Source organism: Danio aesculapii, chromosome 8 (assembly GCF_903798145.1).
Source record: "Danio aesculapii chromosome 8, fDanAes4.1, whole genome shotgun sequence".
NCBI lineage: Eukaryota > Metazoa > Chordata > Actinopteri > Cypriniformes > Danionidae > Danio > Danio aesculapii.
The window spans coordinates 36,121,090-36,140,468 of record NC_079442.1 but is presented as its reverse complement, the minus strand read 5'-3'; the positions used below and the strand labels follow the sequence as shown (position 1 = coordinate 36,140,468).

At 33.5% G+C, this 19,379-nt stretch overlaps 3 protein-coding genes across 5 annotated transcripts in view; 2 read left to right on the top strand and 1 right to left on the bottom strand.

The window, feature by feature from the left end:
• mier3b (mesoderm induction early response 1, family member 3 b) overlaps positions 1–4,727 on the top strand; it is a 41,507-nt gene extending 36,780 nt beyond the window's left edge. For both annotated transcript variants that reach the window (XM_056463858.1, XM_056463856.1), the window contains exon 13: positions 2,023–4,727. In XM_056463858.1, the coding sequence (XP_056319833.1) occupies positions 2,023–2,450 (428 nt within the window). In that variant the 3' untranslated portion in view covers positions 2,451–4,727. The remainder of the gene's footprint in view (positions 1–2,022) is intronic.
• Positions 4,728–9,231: 4,504 nt separating this feature from the next.
• mrps36 (mitochondrial ribosomal protein S36) lies at positions 9,232–13,347 on the bottom strand. 2 transcript variants are annotated; one of them, XM_056464411.1, is made up of 5 exons: positions 13,219–13,347; positions 11,879–11,947; positions 11,435–11,498; positions 9,845–10,053; positions 9,232–9,620 (listed from the first exon to the last, which is right to left on the bottom strand). In XM_056464411.1, the coding sequence occupies exons 2-5, from the start codon at positions 11,927–11,929 to the stop codon at positions 9,603–9,605; spliced, it is 342 nt and encodes a 113-aa protein (XP_056320386.1). In that variant the 5' UTR covers positions 11,930–11,947; positions 13,219–13,347; the 3' UTR covers positions 9,232–9,602. The 2 variants fall into 2 exon arrangements, with proteins under 2 accessions (XP_056320386.1, XP_056320387.1); XM_056464412.1 differs by having other exon boundaries at positions 11,879–11,944.
• A 60-nt stretch (positions 13,348–13,407) lies between these two features.
• cenph (centromere protein H) lies at positions 13,408–18,457 on the top strand. The gene is made up of 10 exons (XM_056464410.1): positions 13,408–13,487; positions 13,725–13,856; positions 15,502–15,557; positions 15,642–15,678; positions 15,790–15,858; positions 15,937–15,993; positions 16,080–16,143; positions 17,655–17,706; positions 17,900–18,057; positions 18,136–18,457. The coding sequence occupies exons 2-10, from the start codon at positions 13,735–13,737 to the stop codon at positions 18,220–18,222; spliced, it is 702 nt and encodes a 233-aa protein (XP_056320385.1). The 5' UTR covers positions 13,408–13,487; positions 13,725–13,734; the 3' UTR covers positions 18,223–18,457.
• The last annotated feature ends 922 nt before the right edge of the window (positions 18,458–19,379 follow it).

Genomic DNA, 19,379 nt, shown 5'->3' with positions numbered 1-19,379 from the left:
GAAAACTGCATAAGTTCAGTTAATGCATAAGTTCAGAAATGAGCACAATTAGGGAAATATGCTGTTCTTTTTAACAGTTTGGTGCCATCTTGTGACTGAATAATTCTAATAATAATTAGTTATAATTTATTGTTATAATTAGTTTATTTTTTTGTTATACAGTGGTCCCTTGTTGTTCGCAGAAGTTACGTTCTAAAAATAACCTCTATAGGCGAAATCTTTAAAGTAGTCAGCTTTATATTTTACAATTATTGTAGATGTTTAAAGGCTGTAAACCCCCTCACTACACACTTTAAGCACTTTTCTCAGACAGGCTTTAGCATTTTCACACTTTTTTCACGTGTTTAAACACTTTCAAAATTCAAGCTTTTGTTGAAAAATAAGTCCAGTATCATAGAATAAAACCCAAGATCAAAACCATTTGATCTTCATTTATTTATTATTTAATGGTGTCCTACAGCCGCATAACTTCTATCTTCCTTTAGCATGTCCAGAAGTTCAACTTTTTGTGTGATCTTCCACTGCCTTTTGGGTGCTTTTACAGGTGCCTTTGTTTCATCGACATTGTGGGGAGGAAACTTGCAAACGTACAGTACAGCACTTCAGAGTCGCCCTGCTAGCGATCAAAGATTTATGTAAATTTGGCGAGCTCAATTCATTTTGTACTGTACAGGAGATTGATTGACAATGGTCTACAGACAGTCAGGATGTAGAACACGATGTGCTGATCAGGATGCAGAACACAATGCGCTATGAAAAAAAACAGGATGTCAAATTACGCGAAAAAAAATCTGCAAAACTGCGAAGCCGTGAAAAGTGACCTCAGTATTCGCTTGTAATCTCTGTACAAACTACGGTACACTGTTTGAACTTGTCAGATTTGCTGTCTTTGAATGTTGGGAATTCACAAAGCAGTTAACATTAATAGCAATGCAACATTATGTTTCCGTCCATCTATTTTTATGTGCATTTTGGAATATCACACCATTGCATAATAAAATCCTTGATGGAAATGCCAAGATGTGCATACATTTTGAAAATGGGCATAAAAAAAACTTATGCACACAACTTAGAAGAAATATAAGAATATATTACATAAAAAATATATAAGATAAGAAAAAAGTGCATAAACTGCAATGGAAACACTCTTTACCAAAACAAATTTCAGTATGCAGATTTAAAAAATGGGATTTGGTTATAAGAGATCATGGAATGATAAAAATAGCATTAATAGGCAAACCAGCAGGGCGACGGTCACCCAGTGGTTCAACCTCCAGAACTACCTTGAGCATCTCTGCTCCCAAAGGTGTCTCATGCATCAAAATTCACGTGTTCATTGCATTTCATTTTCTGAGGTGCAAGTAAATTATTACATTAAAAAAATAGACTCGCACAGCTTCTGCCTCAGCCATATTCTTTTTCTTGTTATTTGGTGCTAGTTTATCAGGAAGTGACTATTTTATTCTCTTTGACCCACAACATTATTTGCAAATCTTTTATTGGTGTTGCAGTTTTGTGCATAAATTTAATTTGCATCTTTGGCTGAAAACGGCTATTGACAGTGTGCTTGAATTAGCCAATTCTGCGTATGCATTGCTAGGAAATGCTATGTATACATTGATGTCAGACTTGACTTTATGGTGGCTTTTTAATCTATCCCATGGAAAAGCAAAGCCGTCCTTGGCTTGTCAGATTAACTAGCTCTAAACTAACCCCAGGTTCATGCTGCTGGAGAGGGCTATGGCACCATTCTCAAAGAGTTCTCTAAATCTGATCAATCTTTATTTTTATATCACATTTATATCACAAGTTTTTATAATGTGAACATTACAATACACTCAAATGACATTTGCTGATTGTTCTACTTATTTAAATGTGTAAAAACTAATTATTTAACTTAATTCCTTGAGTTTCTGCCAACACAAGTCTATTGTGTGGAACCCAGCAAACCAACATAAGCAGAGACACAAAATCTGGCAAATTGTAGGTTTTCATCTCAGTTTGATCTCCTCTTTCTTGCAGCTCTTAGTAACAGTGTAGCGACTGTGTGCAACGGTCCAGCAGAGATGAGCTGTTTGGATTCTCCGTTCTTCCCCCCTCTGGAGAGTTTGCACCGAGCAGCCCTGAACCATGACGATCAGCTCAGCTACGGTACGAATGGAGACGGCGTTTGCCTCAACATGCTGGATTCAGGCTTTTACCGCTCTGACCTGGGCCAACTCAGCATGTGCAGCACCAAAGACTGCGAACGGCCCTCCAAGAGGCTCAAGATGGGCCTTTCAGAGTCCTTCATCAACGACGTGGACTTCGAGGGCAGAAGAGCACATCGCATTACAGGTGCCACAATGGCGGTTTCAGTCACAGACTTCAGTGGCATCGGGAGCGAAGCAAACGCTTTCATCAGCTCTCATTCACGACATCACCAACACACTGCACTTCAGTCCGACTGATTCTCTAGTTCTGACATCCACATACCTTCATCCGCTCACTGACTATTAGTTCTTTTTTAAATTAAAAAATGATATCTATATATAAATATATGAATATACTTTTTGGTCTTTTTTGTTTTGTTTTGTAATATGACATCAGTGATGTCTTTATTGTACAGAAATAAGAAATCTTGATTTCTCAAGAGTTTAAATAGCCATTTATTTTTCTGGTCCTTCAGATATTTAATATCCTTTTTGTCTTCGGTGAAATACAGTTAAACCTAAATGCTGGAGCAGAGAACCGTGGTCTCTTACTGTATCATCCCAACATCTGCCTCTTTCACTTTGATTTTTTTTGTTTTTTGTTGCTGCCTCTGAAACTGCATTTTTCGTTGTCGTTGTTTTAGGATTTTTCACAAACACCTTTGTTTCTGAAAATGGTACTTTTTTTTCAGTGTTTACACCGCCCAAGATAGGCTACGCCTTGGGAAATGTAGCATTTTGTAGATCAGGAAACTGGCTTTTGTAATTGAGAATAGTGATTTCTTTAGAGTGAAAGAATTACATGTTTAAACAAAGAGCACTTACAGTCCATGAGATGTTTCCAGTGTATTGGCCCACTTTTTCTTTGAGATGTCGAAGTGTTTGTTTTATGAAAAAAAAAGTCTTGTAAATGGTTAGTGTTCCAGTTGAGATATTTGTAGATCTAAGCTTTAATAAGTCAATTTATTGTAGTCATTTAAACATTTAATAGGTTCCTTTTTTTTTGGCCTAAATTGAAGTATCATTATTGACTGAATCTTTCTCAGCTGCGCACTGTTAGAGCCAGATCAGTCTCAAAAATGATATTTTTACAAAATATAATTCATACATTCACAACACTATTCACATTTACAAAGTTCAATTTGTAAATGCACAAATCCAATTAGAAAATTCAATACATGATTCAAAAATACAACTTCAATTCTCTCATTTAAAACACGTTTCAAAAATACACATCCAGTTCGTAATTTCAAAAGGTGATTTAAAAATACAACTTCAATTTGTAAATTCAAAACACTATTAAAAATACACATCCAATTCGTAAATTCATTCCGATTCTTCCCCTCTCTCTGCTCCCCCCGCTTTCCTGTCAGTACTCTCTACTGTCCTGTCTATTAAAGGTAAAAACCCCTAAATAATAATACAAAAAAAAAAGAAATACACAAATCCCATTCGTAAATTCAAAACACGATTCATAAATACGCGAATCCAAATCGGAAAATCAAAACATGATTAAAAAATACACTAATCCAGTTTATATTTTCAAAACACAATTCAAAAATACACAACTCCACTTTGTATTTTTAAAACACTATTCAAAAGTACGCAAATTCAAAACACTATTCAAAAATATGCAACTCCAATTTGTAAATTCAAAACGATTCAAATACGCAAATCCCATTCGTAAATTCAAAACACGATTCAAAAATACACAAATCCAATTCGTAAATTCAAAACACAATTCAAACACACCCAAATCTTATTCGTAAATTCAAAACACGTTTCAAAAATACACACATCCAATTTGTTAATTCAAAACACGATTCAAACACACAAATCTCATTCGTAAATTCAAAATACGATAAAAAAATACACATCCCTTTAGTAAATTGAAAACACGATTCAAAAATACGCAAATCCCATTCATAAATTCAAAACACGATTCAAAAATAGGCAAATCCCACTCGTAAATTCAAAACAAGATTCTAAAATACGCAAATCCCACTCGTAAATTCAAAACACGATTCTAAAATAGGCAAATTCCATTCGTTAATTCAAAACACGATTCTAAAATAGGCAAATTCCATTCGTAAATTCAAAACATGATTCTAAAATATGCAAATCCCATTAGTAAATTCAAAACACGATTCTAAAATAGGCAAATTCCATTCGTAAATTCAAAACATGATTCTAAAATAGGCAAATCCCATTAGTAAATTTAAAAATTTGCAAATCCCATTCGTAAATTCAAAACATGATTCAAAAATACGCAAATCCCATTCGTAAATTCAAAACACGATTCTAAAATACGCAAATCCCATTCGTAAATTCAAACATTCGCAAATCCCATTCGTAAATTCAAAAATTCGCAAATCCCATTCGTAAATTCCAACATTTGCAAATCTCATTCGTAAATTCAAAACACGATTCTAAGATACACAAATCCCATTCGTAAATTCCAACATTCGCAAATCTCATTCGTAAATTCAAAACACGATTCTAAGATACACAAATCCCATTCGTAAATTCAAAACACGATTCTAAACTACACAAATCCCATTCGTAAATTCAAAAGACGATTAAAAAATACACATCCCATTTGTAAATTCAAAACATGATTCAAAAGTACACGCATCCCATTGGATTTTGTAAATGTGAATTGTGCTGTGCTTGTATGAATTTAGTTTTTTGTTTAGGATTTGGCACTCAGATGCAACATATGACATTTATGAGATCGTCATATGCATTTGACAGTATTAGACTGACTAGTGTATAAATATTAGTCCATGAGTGTGCAGAACATTTATGATTTCCCTTTTGAGTCTGTACATTTATTCCCTTAACAAAGGTCATTTTTACTGAGCGTAACTTTTGCTGGTGCTCAACTTTAGTACCATATAAACCAGTGTTAATTTTTCAGCTATGCATTATGTATATTTTGTAGCTGCCAGGGGTACAGAGAACACCTGAATGTTAATTGAGCTAATTGTTAATCACTCTTGACCTCCTATGTTGTGTATTGTATGCATGAAGCAGACGGGACTCTTGTTGATCCTTTGACATATTTCAAGCTGATTAATATTACATGCCAAAAAAGCAATCAGCTTGACGCACTGTATCAAAACCGATACTGCCTCCGAGCTCGAGTCCTTCCTGCAGTTTTGCATTTAAAAACATTTACTTTATTTGTTTGTATACTAAAATCCCTGATTTTAATTAGGGAAAAGCAAAAATGTGAAGAAAAAAAATAGTGTTTATAGCAATAATGTGTAGATATGTACAGATTGTTGAAAGTCTTACAATATTCATAGCTTATTTTCACTTTTGTTTACTGCAGTGACAGACGTCAAATGCATGCTGATTATGGTTGCTTGCTAAAAAAGCGTTTCTTTAGTTTTTATTTGAGCGATTGTGTTTTATGGACACTCCCATGTAAACCCATTCATTCATCAATAGTTTAATTCGATTCTTGATTCTTAACGGCTGCTATTAGTAATGTGAAGAGTCAATTTTCCATAGAATGCACTGCGTTTGCAATTATGAGTTGAGAGAGTTCTGTGCATCTCCATTGAGCATGTTTGAGCTGTGATTACTGATGTTGATTCAAATGAATGCCATTATTCATGAATGATTAGAAAGCACTACATTCTGTTGTTGTTGCTCAAAAATGCTCGACTTACATCAACAAATGTAGTACTTGGTGCTCATATCATTTGTTTTTATTTTCATACCTTAAAATGCTTTTATTCTTCTGTATTAGTACTTTATAAATGATTCAGTGAATTGACGGTCATTTACCCCCAAAGTGTTTTACATATTAAAAACGATTAACTCGAATTCCAGAATGTACAGGTTGCTTTGACCTATAAAAGTAAACATTTTACAGCTTAAATATATTGAGAAGAGTTTGGTAAAGTGGATGTGTGTATGTTTTATGTATTTAATTTAGAAATTTTCAAATATATATAAATATATATTCAATAGAGGTTTTTACGTTCGACCGCGGAGAGGAAGGCTATGGTAAAGCTTGTGAATAAGAAAATCGCCCAACAAATCCTATAAATGTAAATCCATATATACAGACAATCATAACATTTAATGACAGAATTATTCAGATATCTCTATTGTTTCTAAAATCTGTACATATGATTGTATTGCTTCTTTTCTTTTTCATTATTTTGTATTTTTGTTGTACTTTATTACTTGGTGTAAAAAGCTCCAGAAATAAAAGCTCTGGAAACAAATGTGTGTTCATTTTGATTGGAAATAAGGGAATTTTTCATCGAAATATGAATATTAATCACCTAATGCACTTGCTCCAAACTTGAAGGTCCACTGACATTAAAATACATTTAGATGTTAGTATAAGTTAGTTTTTAGGATATCTATAAGCTAGTGCGCATACAAGTTAGTCACAAAACAGACAAACTAATGGCAACCTTTGATTTGGCCCACCCAGGCTTATTCTGATTACGTACCCCTATATACGTTTCTGGAGAGATCAAAATACGAGGAGCTACATTTTTTTTTTTTTTTTTTGCAAATCCGTCAGAGACTGATGTGTACGCTTTTTGAGATCTTAAATTTCTCTCACGAGTGCCATTCACGCCTGCTGTACTCACGTAAATCCACCAGAGGCCGCTGTCGACAGAATAACTGACTGATCAAATTCCCTAAACACAACCACACTGTTATAAAAAGCAATTCAGAAAAAGAAAAGCCCTCGGCTAATTTTTACCACATTTTCAGATTTTAGCATATTCTCACCCTGTTATTTACTTGTTTATTGTATTTTTGGCTTCTGTCTTTGTCTAACCTGCTTTCTTGAAACTTTCTTCTCCAGACTCGAACACTATCGTTGTAGTCAACTCCTCTCTGCGTCTCAAGTCCGCTCGAGCTACAGGGCAAACTCGTAACTGCGGAAAGCGGTCGGCTGGTAAGCGAGAAAAAGAATGGCGTCATACCGCTGTGTGGCATTCGTTTTAAAGACAAAGTGCAGCCATACATACACTGTAAAAAAATATATGGTTTATTTCCGGCAGCTGGGGTACCTTAAAAAAACTTAAAATAACGGCTGTTAAATTACAGAAATTTACCATAAAATAGCGGACATCAAATTACAGAAAATTTTGCTTAAATTTAAATTTCTGGTAAATTTCTGTAATTCAACCTCTTCAACTGTTATTTTACTATAAATTTCTGTAATTTATATTTTTTTTCCGGCACCCCAGCTGCCGGAAATAAACCGTAAGATTAGGTATTTTTTTTTTGTGTAGCTATGACTTCATACCTTTCGATCTCCAGAAATGTATATACCGCTAGGGCTGTTTTCAGAATGAGCCTGTCAGTGGCGCCCCCAGAAAATGTTTTTAAGGGTGGCCAGAAGAGGCCATGCCAAATATTGGGGTGGCACACACACACAAAAAAATACTGAATTCAGAATCATTACTCCTGAAATATCGCAATTTATTCCTTGAAATAATTCAGCAAGCACATGTGCAAACCAAATAAAAACCAATATTTAGTTTAAAAACACTTTTCATATTTATAAATATTTTTTTAGTTATTTTTCACATACTTTTATTGTACAGCATACAGTATATGCCATGTCTCAAATTAATGAAGATTAATGAATAAAACAAACAAATACAACTGTAACACAATAATAACTGTAGACACACACACACACACACACACACACTATACAGACTCTAATAATATCATTTATCCATATTCCTTTTTGAGCCACAATATTATTAATACAGCTTCTTCTATTAATGTACCTTAAGGTAAATATTAATGTGCCATTGCTATCTATTGAAGCTGTGTGTGTATGTGTGTGTGCTGTCAATGACGATTGGGGAGGGGCAGTGAATGAGCTACATCACTGTCACCAATCAATCAACAATAATTTAGTGGCTGCTCTTTATTTATTGAAATGTTGTGAATTTACGCACGTACATTTAAATTACTAATATCAACAGCAAAATCATATTGGGGTGGCCAGAGTTTACACAGGAATGGCCCTGAAGCCGGTGTTGCATTTGGCCAGCCATCCCATCTGAGAAGAGAGGGAGAATGATGGGGATGGGGTTTGAGATTGTCAATTCTAATTTAATGTAACCCTTGTTTGTTTGTTTTATTGTTAAAAGCTAACTGAAATTAAATGGTGTAAATTAATCAGATTATCTTTGGTGAGCAAATCAAGTCAAAGGCCGATTTGGCTTGATCAGTGTATTCAGCATTGAACTTAACTGTGTTTTTAAATGTGATTGTTTTTATTGCAGTAAGTTATAATTAAAAGTTATACTGCATTAGTTAATACCATTTAAATTATTGTTTTCTATTTGTTTTAAAATAAATTAGAAAATTACCCTTGGCAACTTTAATGAGCCCACAGCTCTCAATGATATTTGGTTTTTGGCCCTTCATATGAAAAGGTTTGGGCACTCCTGATTTTAGAAGACATCAATCCGATATAAACATCTACAGCTTGTAGTTTGTCACTTTTGCGTAAATTAATCAACATTTTTTCACATAACCTCATACTTTAATTTCTAATCAAATCTCGACCAATCGAATGCTCACTAGTATCTGACATGCCCCGCCCCGCCCCCTTCAAGACACTTCTCATCCAATGCCCTTGAGCTAGTATCTGACATGCCCCGACATGCCCCTGACATTTAGATAAAAACTAAACACTATTGGCTATTTCTTTTAAAGGGGGAGGAGCTACTCTATTTCCCACCTTCGCTTCCTGTTGAGATTACGTCAAACTTCACAGGACCTCGAAGTTCTTTACGCTGAACATAAAATATGATTCTTCAAGACGTTGATAACAAACAGGCGATGGTCAAAGTTGATTTCCATATTCATTGGCCGTAGTCAACGATCTAGTTTCCAACATTCTTCAAAATAGCTTCTCGTGTTCAGTGAGAATGTGGTGAGTTTTATTCAACGACAATTCAAAAAAAAAAAAAAAAAAGGAAATAAAAATATGATGGTTATTGATAGGTAAAAATAAAAGGCAAACACAAGCTTTCAAAAATGAGTCAATATTTTAATCGCTCAGATCTACAATACTGCTTTAGTTCAGCAGAGACCTGTATAAAATGCTGGCTCTCCATTCAGTACTCTTTCAAAGAAGAAACTAATGAATCCATAAACGGTGTTGATTTGGTAAACCACTGATAAATGCATGGCGGTAAAATGTTAATGTACTGTAAATGCTGAACACCTGAATAATGAAACAGGCTAACTGTCAAAGAATGATTTGTATGTACAAGATAATTTAATTAAGTTTGAAGTGTGACATGCTTTGAACTCCTCTTTTACGGAGAAAAAAAAACCATCAGCCAACAGATTCCCACAAATAAGGAGTCTGATTAAATAAACCAGATCAGATTGCAGTCATTCTGGTCCTCCTCGCTGCAACAAGATAAAGAAAATAGTCAATAGTTTATCCATATTATATTCATTTTTCCCCTAAACATCACAACATAATCAAAGAAAATGCTCGAATAAAAATTTCATTAAACAAAGTCAATAATGCACACCGCTAAAGCTACAATAGAAGATTTAGTCTAAACTGAAGGGCTCATATTGTCTCAAATATGAAATGAACTGATCAGTTAAAAATGGTGAGCACTAACCTGGATGTAGTCCATTTCATTTAAGTCTAGGGTTCTCCTGCGGTATCTCTGAGGGAGCTCTCGAACCGCAGCGATGCTGTCAGGGGTGCCGGGCAGTCGGCTGACGGGTCCCGGTGGTCTTGGCGGAGGAGATACTGATGCTGCAGAAGGAGCTGTGGATTGAGAGAGCTGTGGCAGGCTGGCTGTGAGCACCTTCAGAGCCTCTTGTACTGCAAAAGCAGCACAAAGAAAGAAAACGGTTACCAACAAGTAATGCTGAGCTTATGGGGTAGAAATACCTTTTTTCCTTAATGAGAAATTCTCAGACAGAAGGCCTTCAACTGTGACAAGTGAACTGTAGCAGTTTTAATTTACTAGAACTTCATCTATACCAAGCTGCTTTGACACAATCTACATTGTAAACAGAGCTACAGAAATAGAACCGATTTTTCTAAAGTTCATTAATGAAGCTATACATTATTAGTATGGACATTTGAATCATGTCATTTTTCTTTGCAAAAATAAATAAACAAATAATTGAAGGATATAACTATAAACAGTTTTTTTTTTTTAAATATGCAGCACCACTTGCATGGAATAACCTACAAGCAAAGTAGCAGTTTAAGGGTTGGTTTCACTACATTCTTTTAAAAAGATCGGAAATGATTTGGAATTCCAAACTTGTGCCTGTAGATGTTTTGACTAGTTTTAACTCTCACTGTATGCGTGTTTTAATGGATGAATGATGTTACCTGTTAATCTTTTGTTTATTTGTTAAACCCATGTGAACTGTATAATGTTTAATCTTGGGCAGGACACTCTTGTAAAAGAAATTTTTAATCTCAATCTGCTTTTTCCTGGTAAACTAAAGGTTAAAATAATAATAATAATAATAAATAAAAACATACAAAAGATTTATAAGTATGAAGCACCATTAGATGAAATAAATATTAGTAAAATGATCTACAAATATAAATCGATGTCAAAAGTCATTTTTAAATATATAGTTTGCCTTTTCCCGATTTCTCACACACTTTTGGGACTGAATTGTGCTTATATGAAAGAGAACTTGAATTTAAAAAAATACAATTAAGTTTCTAATAATTTCAATCTAATATTTAAGTTGTTTTGTAATGTTCATGTAGGTTTCAGAACCACGAACTCTTTAACTGGAGTAAATCATGAGATATAAATTCAAAAGAATTTTATTCCATTCATTTCAAGGAGGTTAATACTGGTAATATGTTCAAAGAAAGATTCTCTTTAACATTGACAAAACATGAAACTATTTTTTTTAGGTTTATGTGTAATTAGAATTTTCAATTACTTTATTATTACTGTTTAATCATTTTTGTTAATACAAAATAATAGAGTAAGAAAATGGAAGAATTCTGAACCTTGTACCACATCAACCCAAAAAGAAGACGATGATTACTATATATATATATATATATATATATATATATATATATATATATATATATATATATATATATATATATATATATATATATATATATATAATTATTTATTTATTTTTTTAACAAAATATTAAGATATTAGTGTCTGGTAAAACAAATATGATTCTGGAAAAATGTGGATTTGACTGACCATTCGGCCTAGAGACGCCTTTTCGGTCTGGAAATTTTATTAAAGGTGCATGAGGCCGAACAACCTGCAGTGAAAACAGGACAAAACAAAACAGATCAGTTCTGTAGAAAAACTCATTTCTGGATATCAAGAGACGAACAACCAAACACACTTATAATACTTAGGGATAGCATTGAGTTTAAAACAATAAAAATGCACCTCGTGTAAGGTGTTGCGGAGACGATATCGAGTTTTACATGAAAAAAATTATGAAAGTGAGAGGAACTTGGTTTGCCACAAGGGCATCTGTCAAACCAGTGAAATCAATGCATTCTGCTCAAATAAACACACTCAGAATGAATACTATAGACTGAGCGGATAAGTGATCAGAATTTCCACAATGAGCTGAAATAAACGAGATGTCACAGCAAAACAATCGGTCTACAGCCTGAGGAGAGTGTTTACCTGCACGACCCGACTGGCAGCTGCCATCTTGCCACTCACTTTGCTTCCCATGACGACATCCGATCACTGCTTCCGGTTCAAACACAAAGTAAATACATTAGTAACCATTGGAGGGCGCTGGTGTTAAGGACATAAGTAAATGGCAATGGGATTCGGTTCTTTTGAACAAAGCGCGATTATTACGTTTATTTAACTCAATTCAGTTTGTTGTAGCCATGATTATCAAAGCTAACAAAACTAAAAGTAATAGAAAATTACGTTAAACCATAGGATATGACTCAAACTGACACTCTACAGGCAAAACATCACATTTTTGGCTTTCCATAAAGTATTTTCAGTCTAATGGAAAGTGGAAACATTTTTTGTGCGTGTCTATGTGTATACACAAATATACGTGTTTTTGTTTTTTAAGAGGGATTTGTTCATATATAATTTGCCTTATTGTTTTATTATACAAAGAGTAATTTCTTTGCATTATTTTTGGAATTATGGAGTGATAAATTATTTCTAAATTCTCCCTTTGTGAAAAAACAAGTTTGACTCTAATATGTAAAAAGAAAAATGAAGCAAGAAACTAACCTGACTTCCAATGTTCAAATTTTGTTTGTGCAAGATATGTATGCATATTATCATTATTACATGCACGTTTAATTAAACAATGAATAATTCGTATAATAATTAACATTATATTATACATATTATTAACATATTACATTATTCCATGTAAGTTTAATTTAACAAATAATATTTTATATATTATTTATTTATAACATTTAACACATTTAAACAATTTTATTAAACTTGTTATACAAAAATATCTGCAATTATAATATAATCCATCAGTTGTGGAAGCGAAAGTATAGTTACAAACACTCATTTCTAATTCACCTGCAGTATCTTGCCTTTTAAATTCAGACCAATTTGGCGCACCGAGTCAAATGACTCAGTGAAAAGATTCAATCTAGTGGATAATTTTAAATTTGGCAACCAAAGAACATGTATATGGTCATAAAACACAGTTACAGCATAAATGCATAATTAATATCCAAAATAACTACAATCATTTTGTTGACTAGACTGAGCTGAAGAAGCTGTCAAAACATCTGCATTAATAACGCATACTGAACGAGCTTGAACCAGGCTGTCAGTCTATAGACACATACATATGAATTCATCTAATTAATAAGCTTTATCCTACACTAATAAAACAATACTGCAGTAAAACGATGAATACACTGTACCCTTAGGCTCACCATGCTAACATGCTTTTATAATAACAGCTTTTTTAAAAGCCTACTGATCTACGCATGCTAATAAGCACAACGAGCAATTATTCTTACCAACAACAGGTTATTTAGTAGTTTACTATATCCTTATATCCCCATGTTGACCTCTACAACACACTAAACACGGAGTCCTGACTGTCACTGTAGCGGCCAGTCCTTTATTTCTGCTCATGCTTAGTTTGATTCAAGTAGGCGTGGCTTCAATATAACCCCGATCACGTGACTGTCACGTGATGTCATCACTTCCTGGCGGCAGTTTCAGACAGGATTGGAATCGCGCGACTTGAAATCTTTCAACAAAAAACAGTAAACAAACCCTGCAGGTAAAGCGACTTGTATTTATAGGTTCACTTTATGGCTGTCTTTCGAAAAACTGCTATCCAGTAACGTTAATTGGAAACGAATTATAAACGATTATTTGCGCTTAACCCTGTTTTGTGTCACAAATCTGTTTTCTGGGATGTGACGTGCTGACGTTATATGTAAAGGTTATCTTAAGTATACTCATCTTATAATAACACCATCTATTTGAATCGATTAACTATGTTTTTTCTTCACAGACATACAAAGATGAGTTCCAGTAACGTCAATCATGATGTCCTCGCTTCAGATGTTGACAATCCTAGAAGGGAAAACAGTCTTGCTGATCCATCTTCAGTCTCTGAAGGAGTGACACCCACAAGCTTATTAAAGTAATTTTTCATTATTTTATTTGTATACGTTGTTGTTCTCTGCTTACAACGTAACTATATACATAACCAATTAACAGCTTATAACATTTTATGTTTTGGGATTAAAGGGTTAGTTCACCCAAAAATGACAATTGTATGTATTTAATTACTCTTATGTTGTTTCAAATCCATGAGACCTTTGTTCATCTTAAAATACAAATGAAGATATAAGAGATGTAAAGATACAAGATGTAAAAGGGTCTCTCCAGAACGTGGATGTAAGGTTTCAGCTCAAAATACTCATCAGATTATTTATTATTGCCTCTAGAATATGCAGAAAAACACAATTTTGGTGTTTGAGTACAGTGTAGCTATTTTTGTAGCCTGTGGATTTAAATGCAAATGAGCTGCTTTTCCCCGCCCACCTTTTCTATATGCGTGTCTGCTTTTCCTGCATTACGTCAGATAAACAGCAGTCAGTGATAGAAAGAGACACAGATGAAGCTGTAATACAGCTCATTAGTCAAAAATACAAAGTAAGTTTATTTCATGTATTTGTGGTGGAGTTTATTCAAGTCTTTCTGAAATTATGAGTCACACAAATGCTGTTAGCAGTACACACACACACACAGATATTAGTGTTTATTGATACCATGCGGTCGTGGTGATTATAGCGGTTAGGAATTAGATAGCGATTTTACTTTCTTTAATGCAAATATGCTCTGTTTTAAAACGTTTTAAACTTTTAAAAATCAGAGTTGGAACAGATATTTTAATCTCAGTTTCTTGCTAAAAGAAGGGTTTAAAATCACTGGTGTTTGGGTCCTTTTTTTAACGTCAAGAGATGTAAAAAGAGACTTGTTGGGTTTATATCTCTCCAATGACTGTGGACACACTATACCAACACACAGTTCTGTCCAAACAGCTTACAAAAGATGATTTTCATCATAGGTGCCTTTTAAATTCAAGAGCTTTCTGGCCCTCTATTAACAGCAAGGGCTTGTGCTTCATCCCGCTCTTTTTCGACCATGATGAAATGTATTTTGTTTAAAGAATGGCTTTTTTTGTTCTAAATAAATAAATCAAACCAAATCAGCTTGTGACGTGAGACATTCAAAGCCCAGAAAAGGAGCAAAGAACATCAAAACATTCCATGTGAATTCAGTTGTTGAATGGTAATAATATGAAGCTCCAAGAACAGTTTTGTGCACAAGAAAATGGTAAAAACTGTTTTCGGTCCAGGGAGCACGTTTACTATGGGCAATACAACATATCCATCACTCAATTAACTGACCAAGGACAGCTTTAACCATAGATCCATTCTTGCATATTTTTTAAAGCCAAATTCTGACTTTATCATTGAATGTCGCAGCAATTATTGTCTTTAGACTAGACAATTTTTTTATTGTCAATTTTGGTTAATCTCAGTTTGCTGTTGTTAGCTGTCAGGAGTGCTCTTCTGCTGCTGTAGCTCACCTGATTCAAAATCCAGTGTGTTGTAGTACTTTCAGTTAGTTGCTTATTACTTTAGCAGATCATTTTGACCATGTCAACATGCCTAAACTTGCATTAAAGAGTAGGTAAACATGTTTACCAAATGAAGCAGCAAATGAGTATTTTTATACATTAAGTAATTGATTCAATGTTTTTTTCCTCTTTCCTCAAGGATGAAAGAAATAATGGAAAATCAGTGTTTTGAAATGAATGTTAAGGTCAGCATGGGTAAGCTTAGATTTATATTTGAATACACTTATTTATTAACCACTTATAGTTTACCTAATGCTAATTCTAGTGTTTGTTTCTTAGGAAAACACAGAGAGTCATGTGAAGCTGATGCAGATCTGTAAGTGTTTCTAAAATTATTAATATATCTGTGTATTATATATACATTTATTATATATGTGTACTGCATGTTATAAAGTAACCCAATATTCATCTTTGTGACAATGTGTAGATCCAAGTATGAAAGTGAAATAGAGCAAGCAAGACTTTCACACTTCAACAAAACACTGGTGTTAAACAGGTAAAGATTCTGTGTTATCAAACTTTCTTTTGCAATACAGTCTGTGGCTGTTGATGTTAAGGTGATTCTGTGTTCTAGAATGCAGATTTGGAGCACGGTCATCGAAAAGATGATTCAGAATGGTGCAGATGCTGAGTGAGTGAATCCTGATTTAAACACAGCTTAATATGTGTTGTCTAATTTACACTTCTCATGACAATAATTCATTTTTTATCAAACAGGGAACTAAAGGAACTGACTAATCAGAACTCTGAGATCTGTGAAAAGACCATTCAAATTTTAAAGGTAGGAGTAGACATTTGGTTTGCCAGTTTTAGAATAATTTTTGCCCATGACATGGGTCAAAGCAGGTGTTATATAGCTTTACATTTTCCCCTGCACATTAGAATATGTCCTGTTATTTCTTTCCAAGGAAAAATACTTTCATACATATATTTCCCTGCAGTGATTAAGCCATCAGTATGAAAGTAGTTTAAGCAGCCAAATAAAAAGCTAATTGTCATTTTAAAAATATATATTTTCCCACTATCCTTCAAACCACCGGGTTTAACCAATTTATCAGGAACAAGCTTTTAACATCCTAGAGTATCTATTTTATAATCTAGAATATAAAAATGTTGCACTATGTATTCTCAAGTACATGTCTGAATAGCAATGTTTAGATTGCTAGCACTTTACCATAGGGTTGTATTAGTTAATGGTTATAATGCATTTAGTTACATGAACAAACAGTAAAAAATAAATTTATTACAGCATTTATTCATGTTTGTTAATGCTAGTTAATGGAAATAAATTGGTTTATTGCTAGTTTAACTCAGTGTATTAACTAATGTTAACAATCATGATTTTGGATTTTAATAATGTATTAGTAAATGTTAAACTATGATTAATAAATGCTGTATTATTCATTATTAGTTCATTTTAGCAAAACATTAACTAATGAATCCTTATCGTAAATTGTGAGGTTAATTTTTACACATGCTGTAATATGCTGTGCTAAATGCTAATATGCTGTGCTAAATAGCAAGAACGTAATTCCACCCAAATTTGGGCATTTTCACAAGTTATGCATATGCATTTAATATGCTTACTATGTAAATACAATCTCTTTTCTGAGTTTAATGTTAAATCCAAAATCTCAATTTGTTAGGTACACCTGTCCAACTGCTCGTTAACGCAAAGTTGTAATCAGCCAATCACATGGCAGCAACTCAATGCATTTAGGTATGTAGACATAGTCAAGATGATCTGCTGCAGTTTAAACTGAGCATCAGAATGGGGAAGAAAGGTGATTTAAGTGACTTTGAACGTGGCATGGTTGTTGGTGCCAGATGGGCTGGTCTGAGTATTTCAGAAACTGCTCAGAAACTGTTAATCTACTGGGATTTATACCTGAGTATTGTTGCTGACCATGTCCATCCCTTTATGACCACAGTGTACCCATCTTCTGATGGCTACTTCCAGCAGGATAACGCACCATGTCATAAAGCGTGAATCATCTCAGACTAGATTCTTGAACATGACAATTTTCACTGTACTCAAATGGCCTCCACAGTCACCAGATCGTAATTCAATAGAGCACCTTTGGGATATGGTAAAACAGAAGATTCGCATCATGGATGTGCAACTGCGTGATTTTAATATAGACCAAAATGCCACGAAGGATTAAGGTAGTTCTAAAGGCAAAAGTGTGTCCAACCTAGTACTAGTAAGGTGTACCTAATAAAGTGGCCAGTGATTGAATTTGAATAATTATAGCCACAGAATACTTAATTGTGGATCTTTTTTTTCTCTAGGAAACACGAGAGCTTCAGGACCAGATCACAGATGTCCAAAAGCAAAGACTTGGTACTTCATATTTTAATGTGACTTTTTTTATTAGCTAAAGTCTATCTATTAAAGTTTTTCAAGACTTAAATTTTAGTATTATTTTGACAGGTTGTGATGGTTGCTTTTGAAAACTAAAACAGAAAACACATTTGCACTTACATTTTTAGTATGATGGCTAGTAAAGTATAACGGTCTTATTTCTGTTTGATAGATCTGAAAGGACAGATAAAGAAAAAGATGCAGGAGATAAATGAGTTGAAGCAGGAGAAGGAAAACCAAGGAGAGGTTCAGCAGAAAACCAAGGAAAGAGCTGAGGCTGTTCTGCAGAAATACCAGAGGATCACCACCATCTTACAAAATGTGCTCCGGGTATGTGGCTTCTTTTTGTGTTTGCTTGAATACTTGTCATTATTATGTAATTTTATTGATTTCTTTTTTTTTTTACAGGGAATTATACTGGCCAGTAAAGTAAACTGGAGAGAGGATCCTAAGTTATGCGACATTGTGATGAAACTGGAACACATACCCAGCTAAAGAGGAAACCTTTAAACACAGCTCTTCAATGTAAATATGCACGGTTGCCACATTCAGAGTAATGTTTTGTACATTTATGTAAAGTCATGTGAAAGGATGTTTTTCTTGTATATTCAGGCTTTTTATAGCAATATTCATTTTATATATAAACTCTAGAGTTTCAAAAACATCCTTAATGTGAGAAAGGTGATATAAGCTTAGTTTACATTTTAAAAAATTAATTTTAGACTAATCCTTTAATAAAAGTCAACATGGAACCAAGTTCAATAAAACTTCTGTAATGTCATGATTTAACCAGCTATTCATCAACAACAACAACAAATGTTGAATTTCTAAACGGGTTATTGGGAGGGTCAGACAGAATCTGCAGACATTTTTTGCTATTTCTGCAAAGATTTTAGTAAAAAATCTTCAGATTTATGCGGAATGATTTTAGGAGTTTCGTAGCTAAAAATGTAATATATATGAAATAAAAATAGCTTTTTAACTTTTAGTTAATGTTTACAATGCAAATCCGATTAGATCTACTTATTTGGTAAATAAATCAAGTCTATAATATAATACATCTACTAAAAGAAAGAAAATATGACTTTACTGTAAATAAATCAAATGAAAACTTTCATATTAGCCAATAATATTACTTAAATTATTTTAAAAACTGAATAAAATTTAATTTACACACATTTACACAACTAAATAAATAGACTCAATGATGGGTTAAAAATCTGCAGATTTCTGTGTGCGTAGATTCCATGTGGGCCTAGTAATCGGCTTTTGGTTAATATTCTCTAACAGTCTGTGTGGTGTAAATAACATCAGTAGTATACAGATTTAAAAATTATGTTTTTGACAATACCTTTTCTTTTGGAAAATAAATTGTTCTCATAAAAGGAAAATGTAAGTTAATTTAATTACCTCATTTACATAAAAGAGATCTTTTGAGCGAAATCTTTAAATGCACATTCTGAGGGACAACTGAGACTTCTATTATATTTTAACTGCCCTGCCAAGAACAAACATTTTGGATAGCATTTTTAACTCCTAATGTCATTAGTTAACACACTCAATGCATTTTTTCCAACACATCCTATCATTTTTAAAATATCAAGCTGTACAAAATGGCTAATATGTCAGTTTATGGTAAAAGTACTGGAATT

Bases quoted from the DNA above. Each gene is read 5' to 3' on its own strand.
- cenph (XM_056464410.1), top strand. From the start codon at position 13,735: ATGAGTTCCAGTAACGTCAATCATGATGTCCTCGCTTCAGATGTTGAC. The intron at 13,857-15,501 runs GTAATTTTTCAT...TCTTTCCTCAAG, and splicing joins ACACCCACAAGCTTATTAAA to GATGAAAGAAATAATGGAAA. The intron at 15,558-15,641 runs GTAAGCTTAGAT...TTTGTTTCTTAG, and splicing joins GAATGTTAAGGTCAGCATGG to GAAAACACAGAGAGTCATGT.
- mrps36 (XM_056464411.1), bottom strand. From the start codon at position 11,929: ATGGGAAGCAAAGTGAGTGGCAAGATGGCAGCTGCCAGTCGGGTCGTG. The intron at 11,499-11,878 runs GTAAACACTCTC...TTTTCACTGCAG, and splicing joins CTGCCAGTCGGGTCGTGCAG to GTTGTTCGGCCTCATGCACC. The intron at 10,054-11,434 runs GTCAGTCAAATC...CTGCTTTTGCAG, and splicing joins AGGCGTCTCTAGGCCGAATG to TACAAGAGGCTCTGAAGGTG.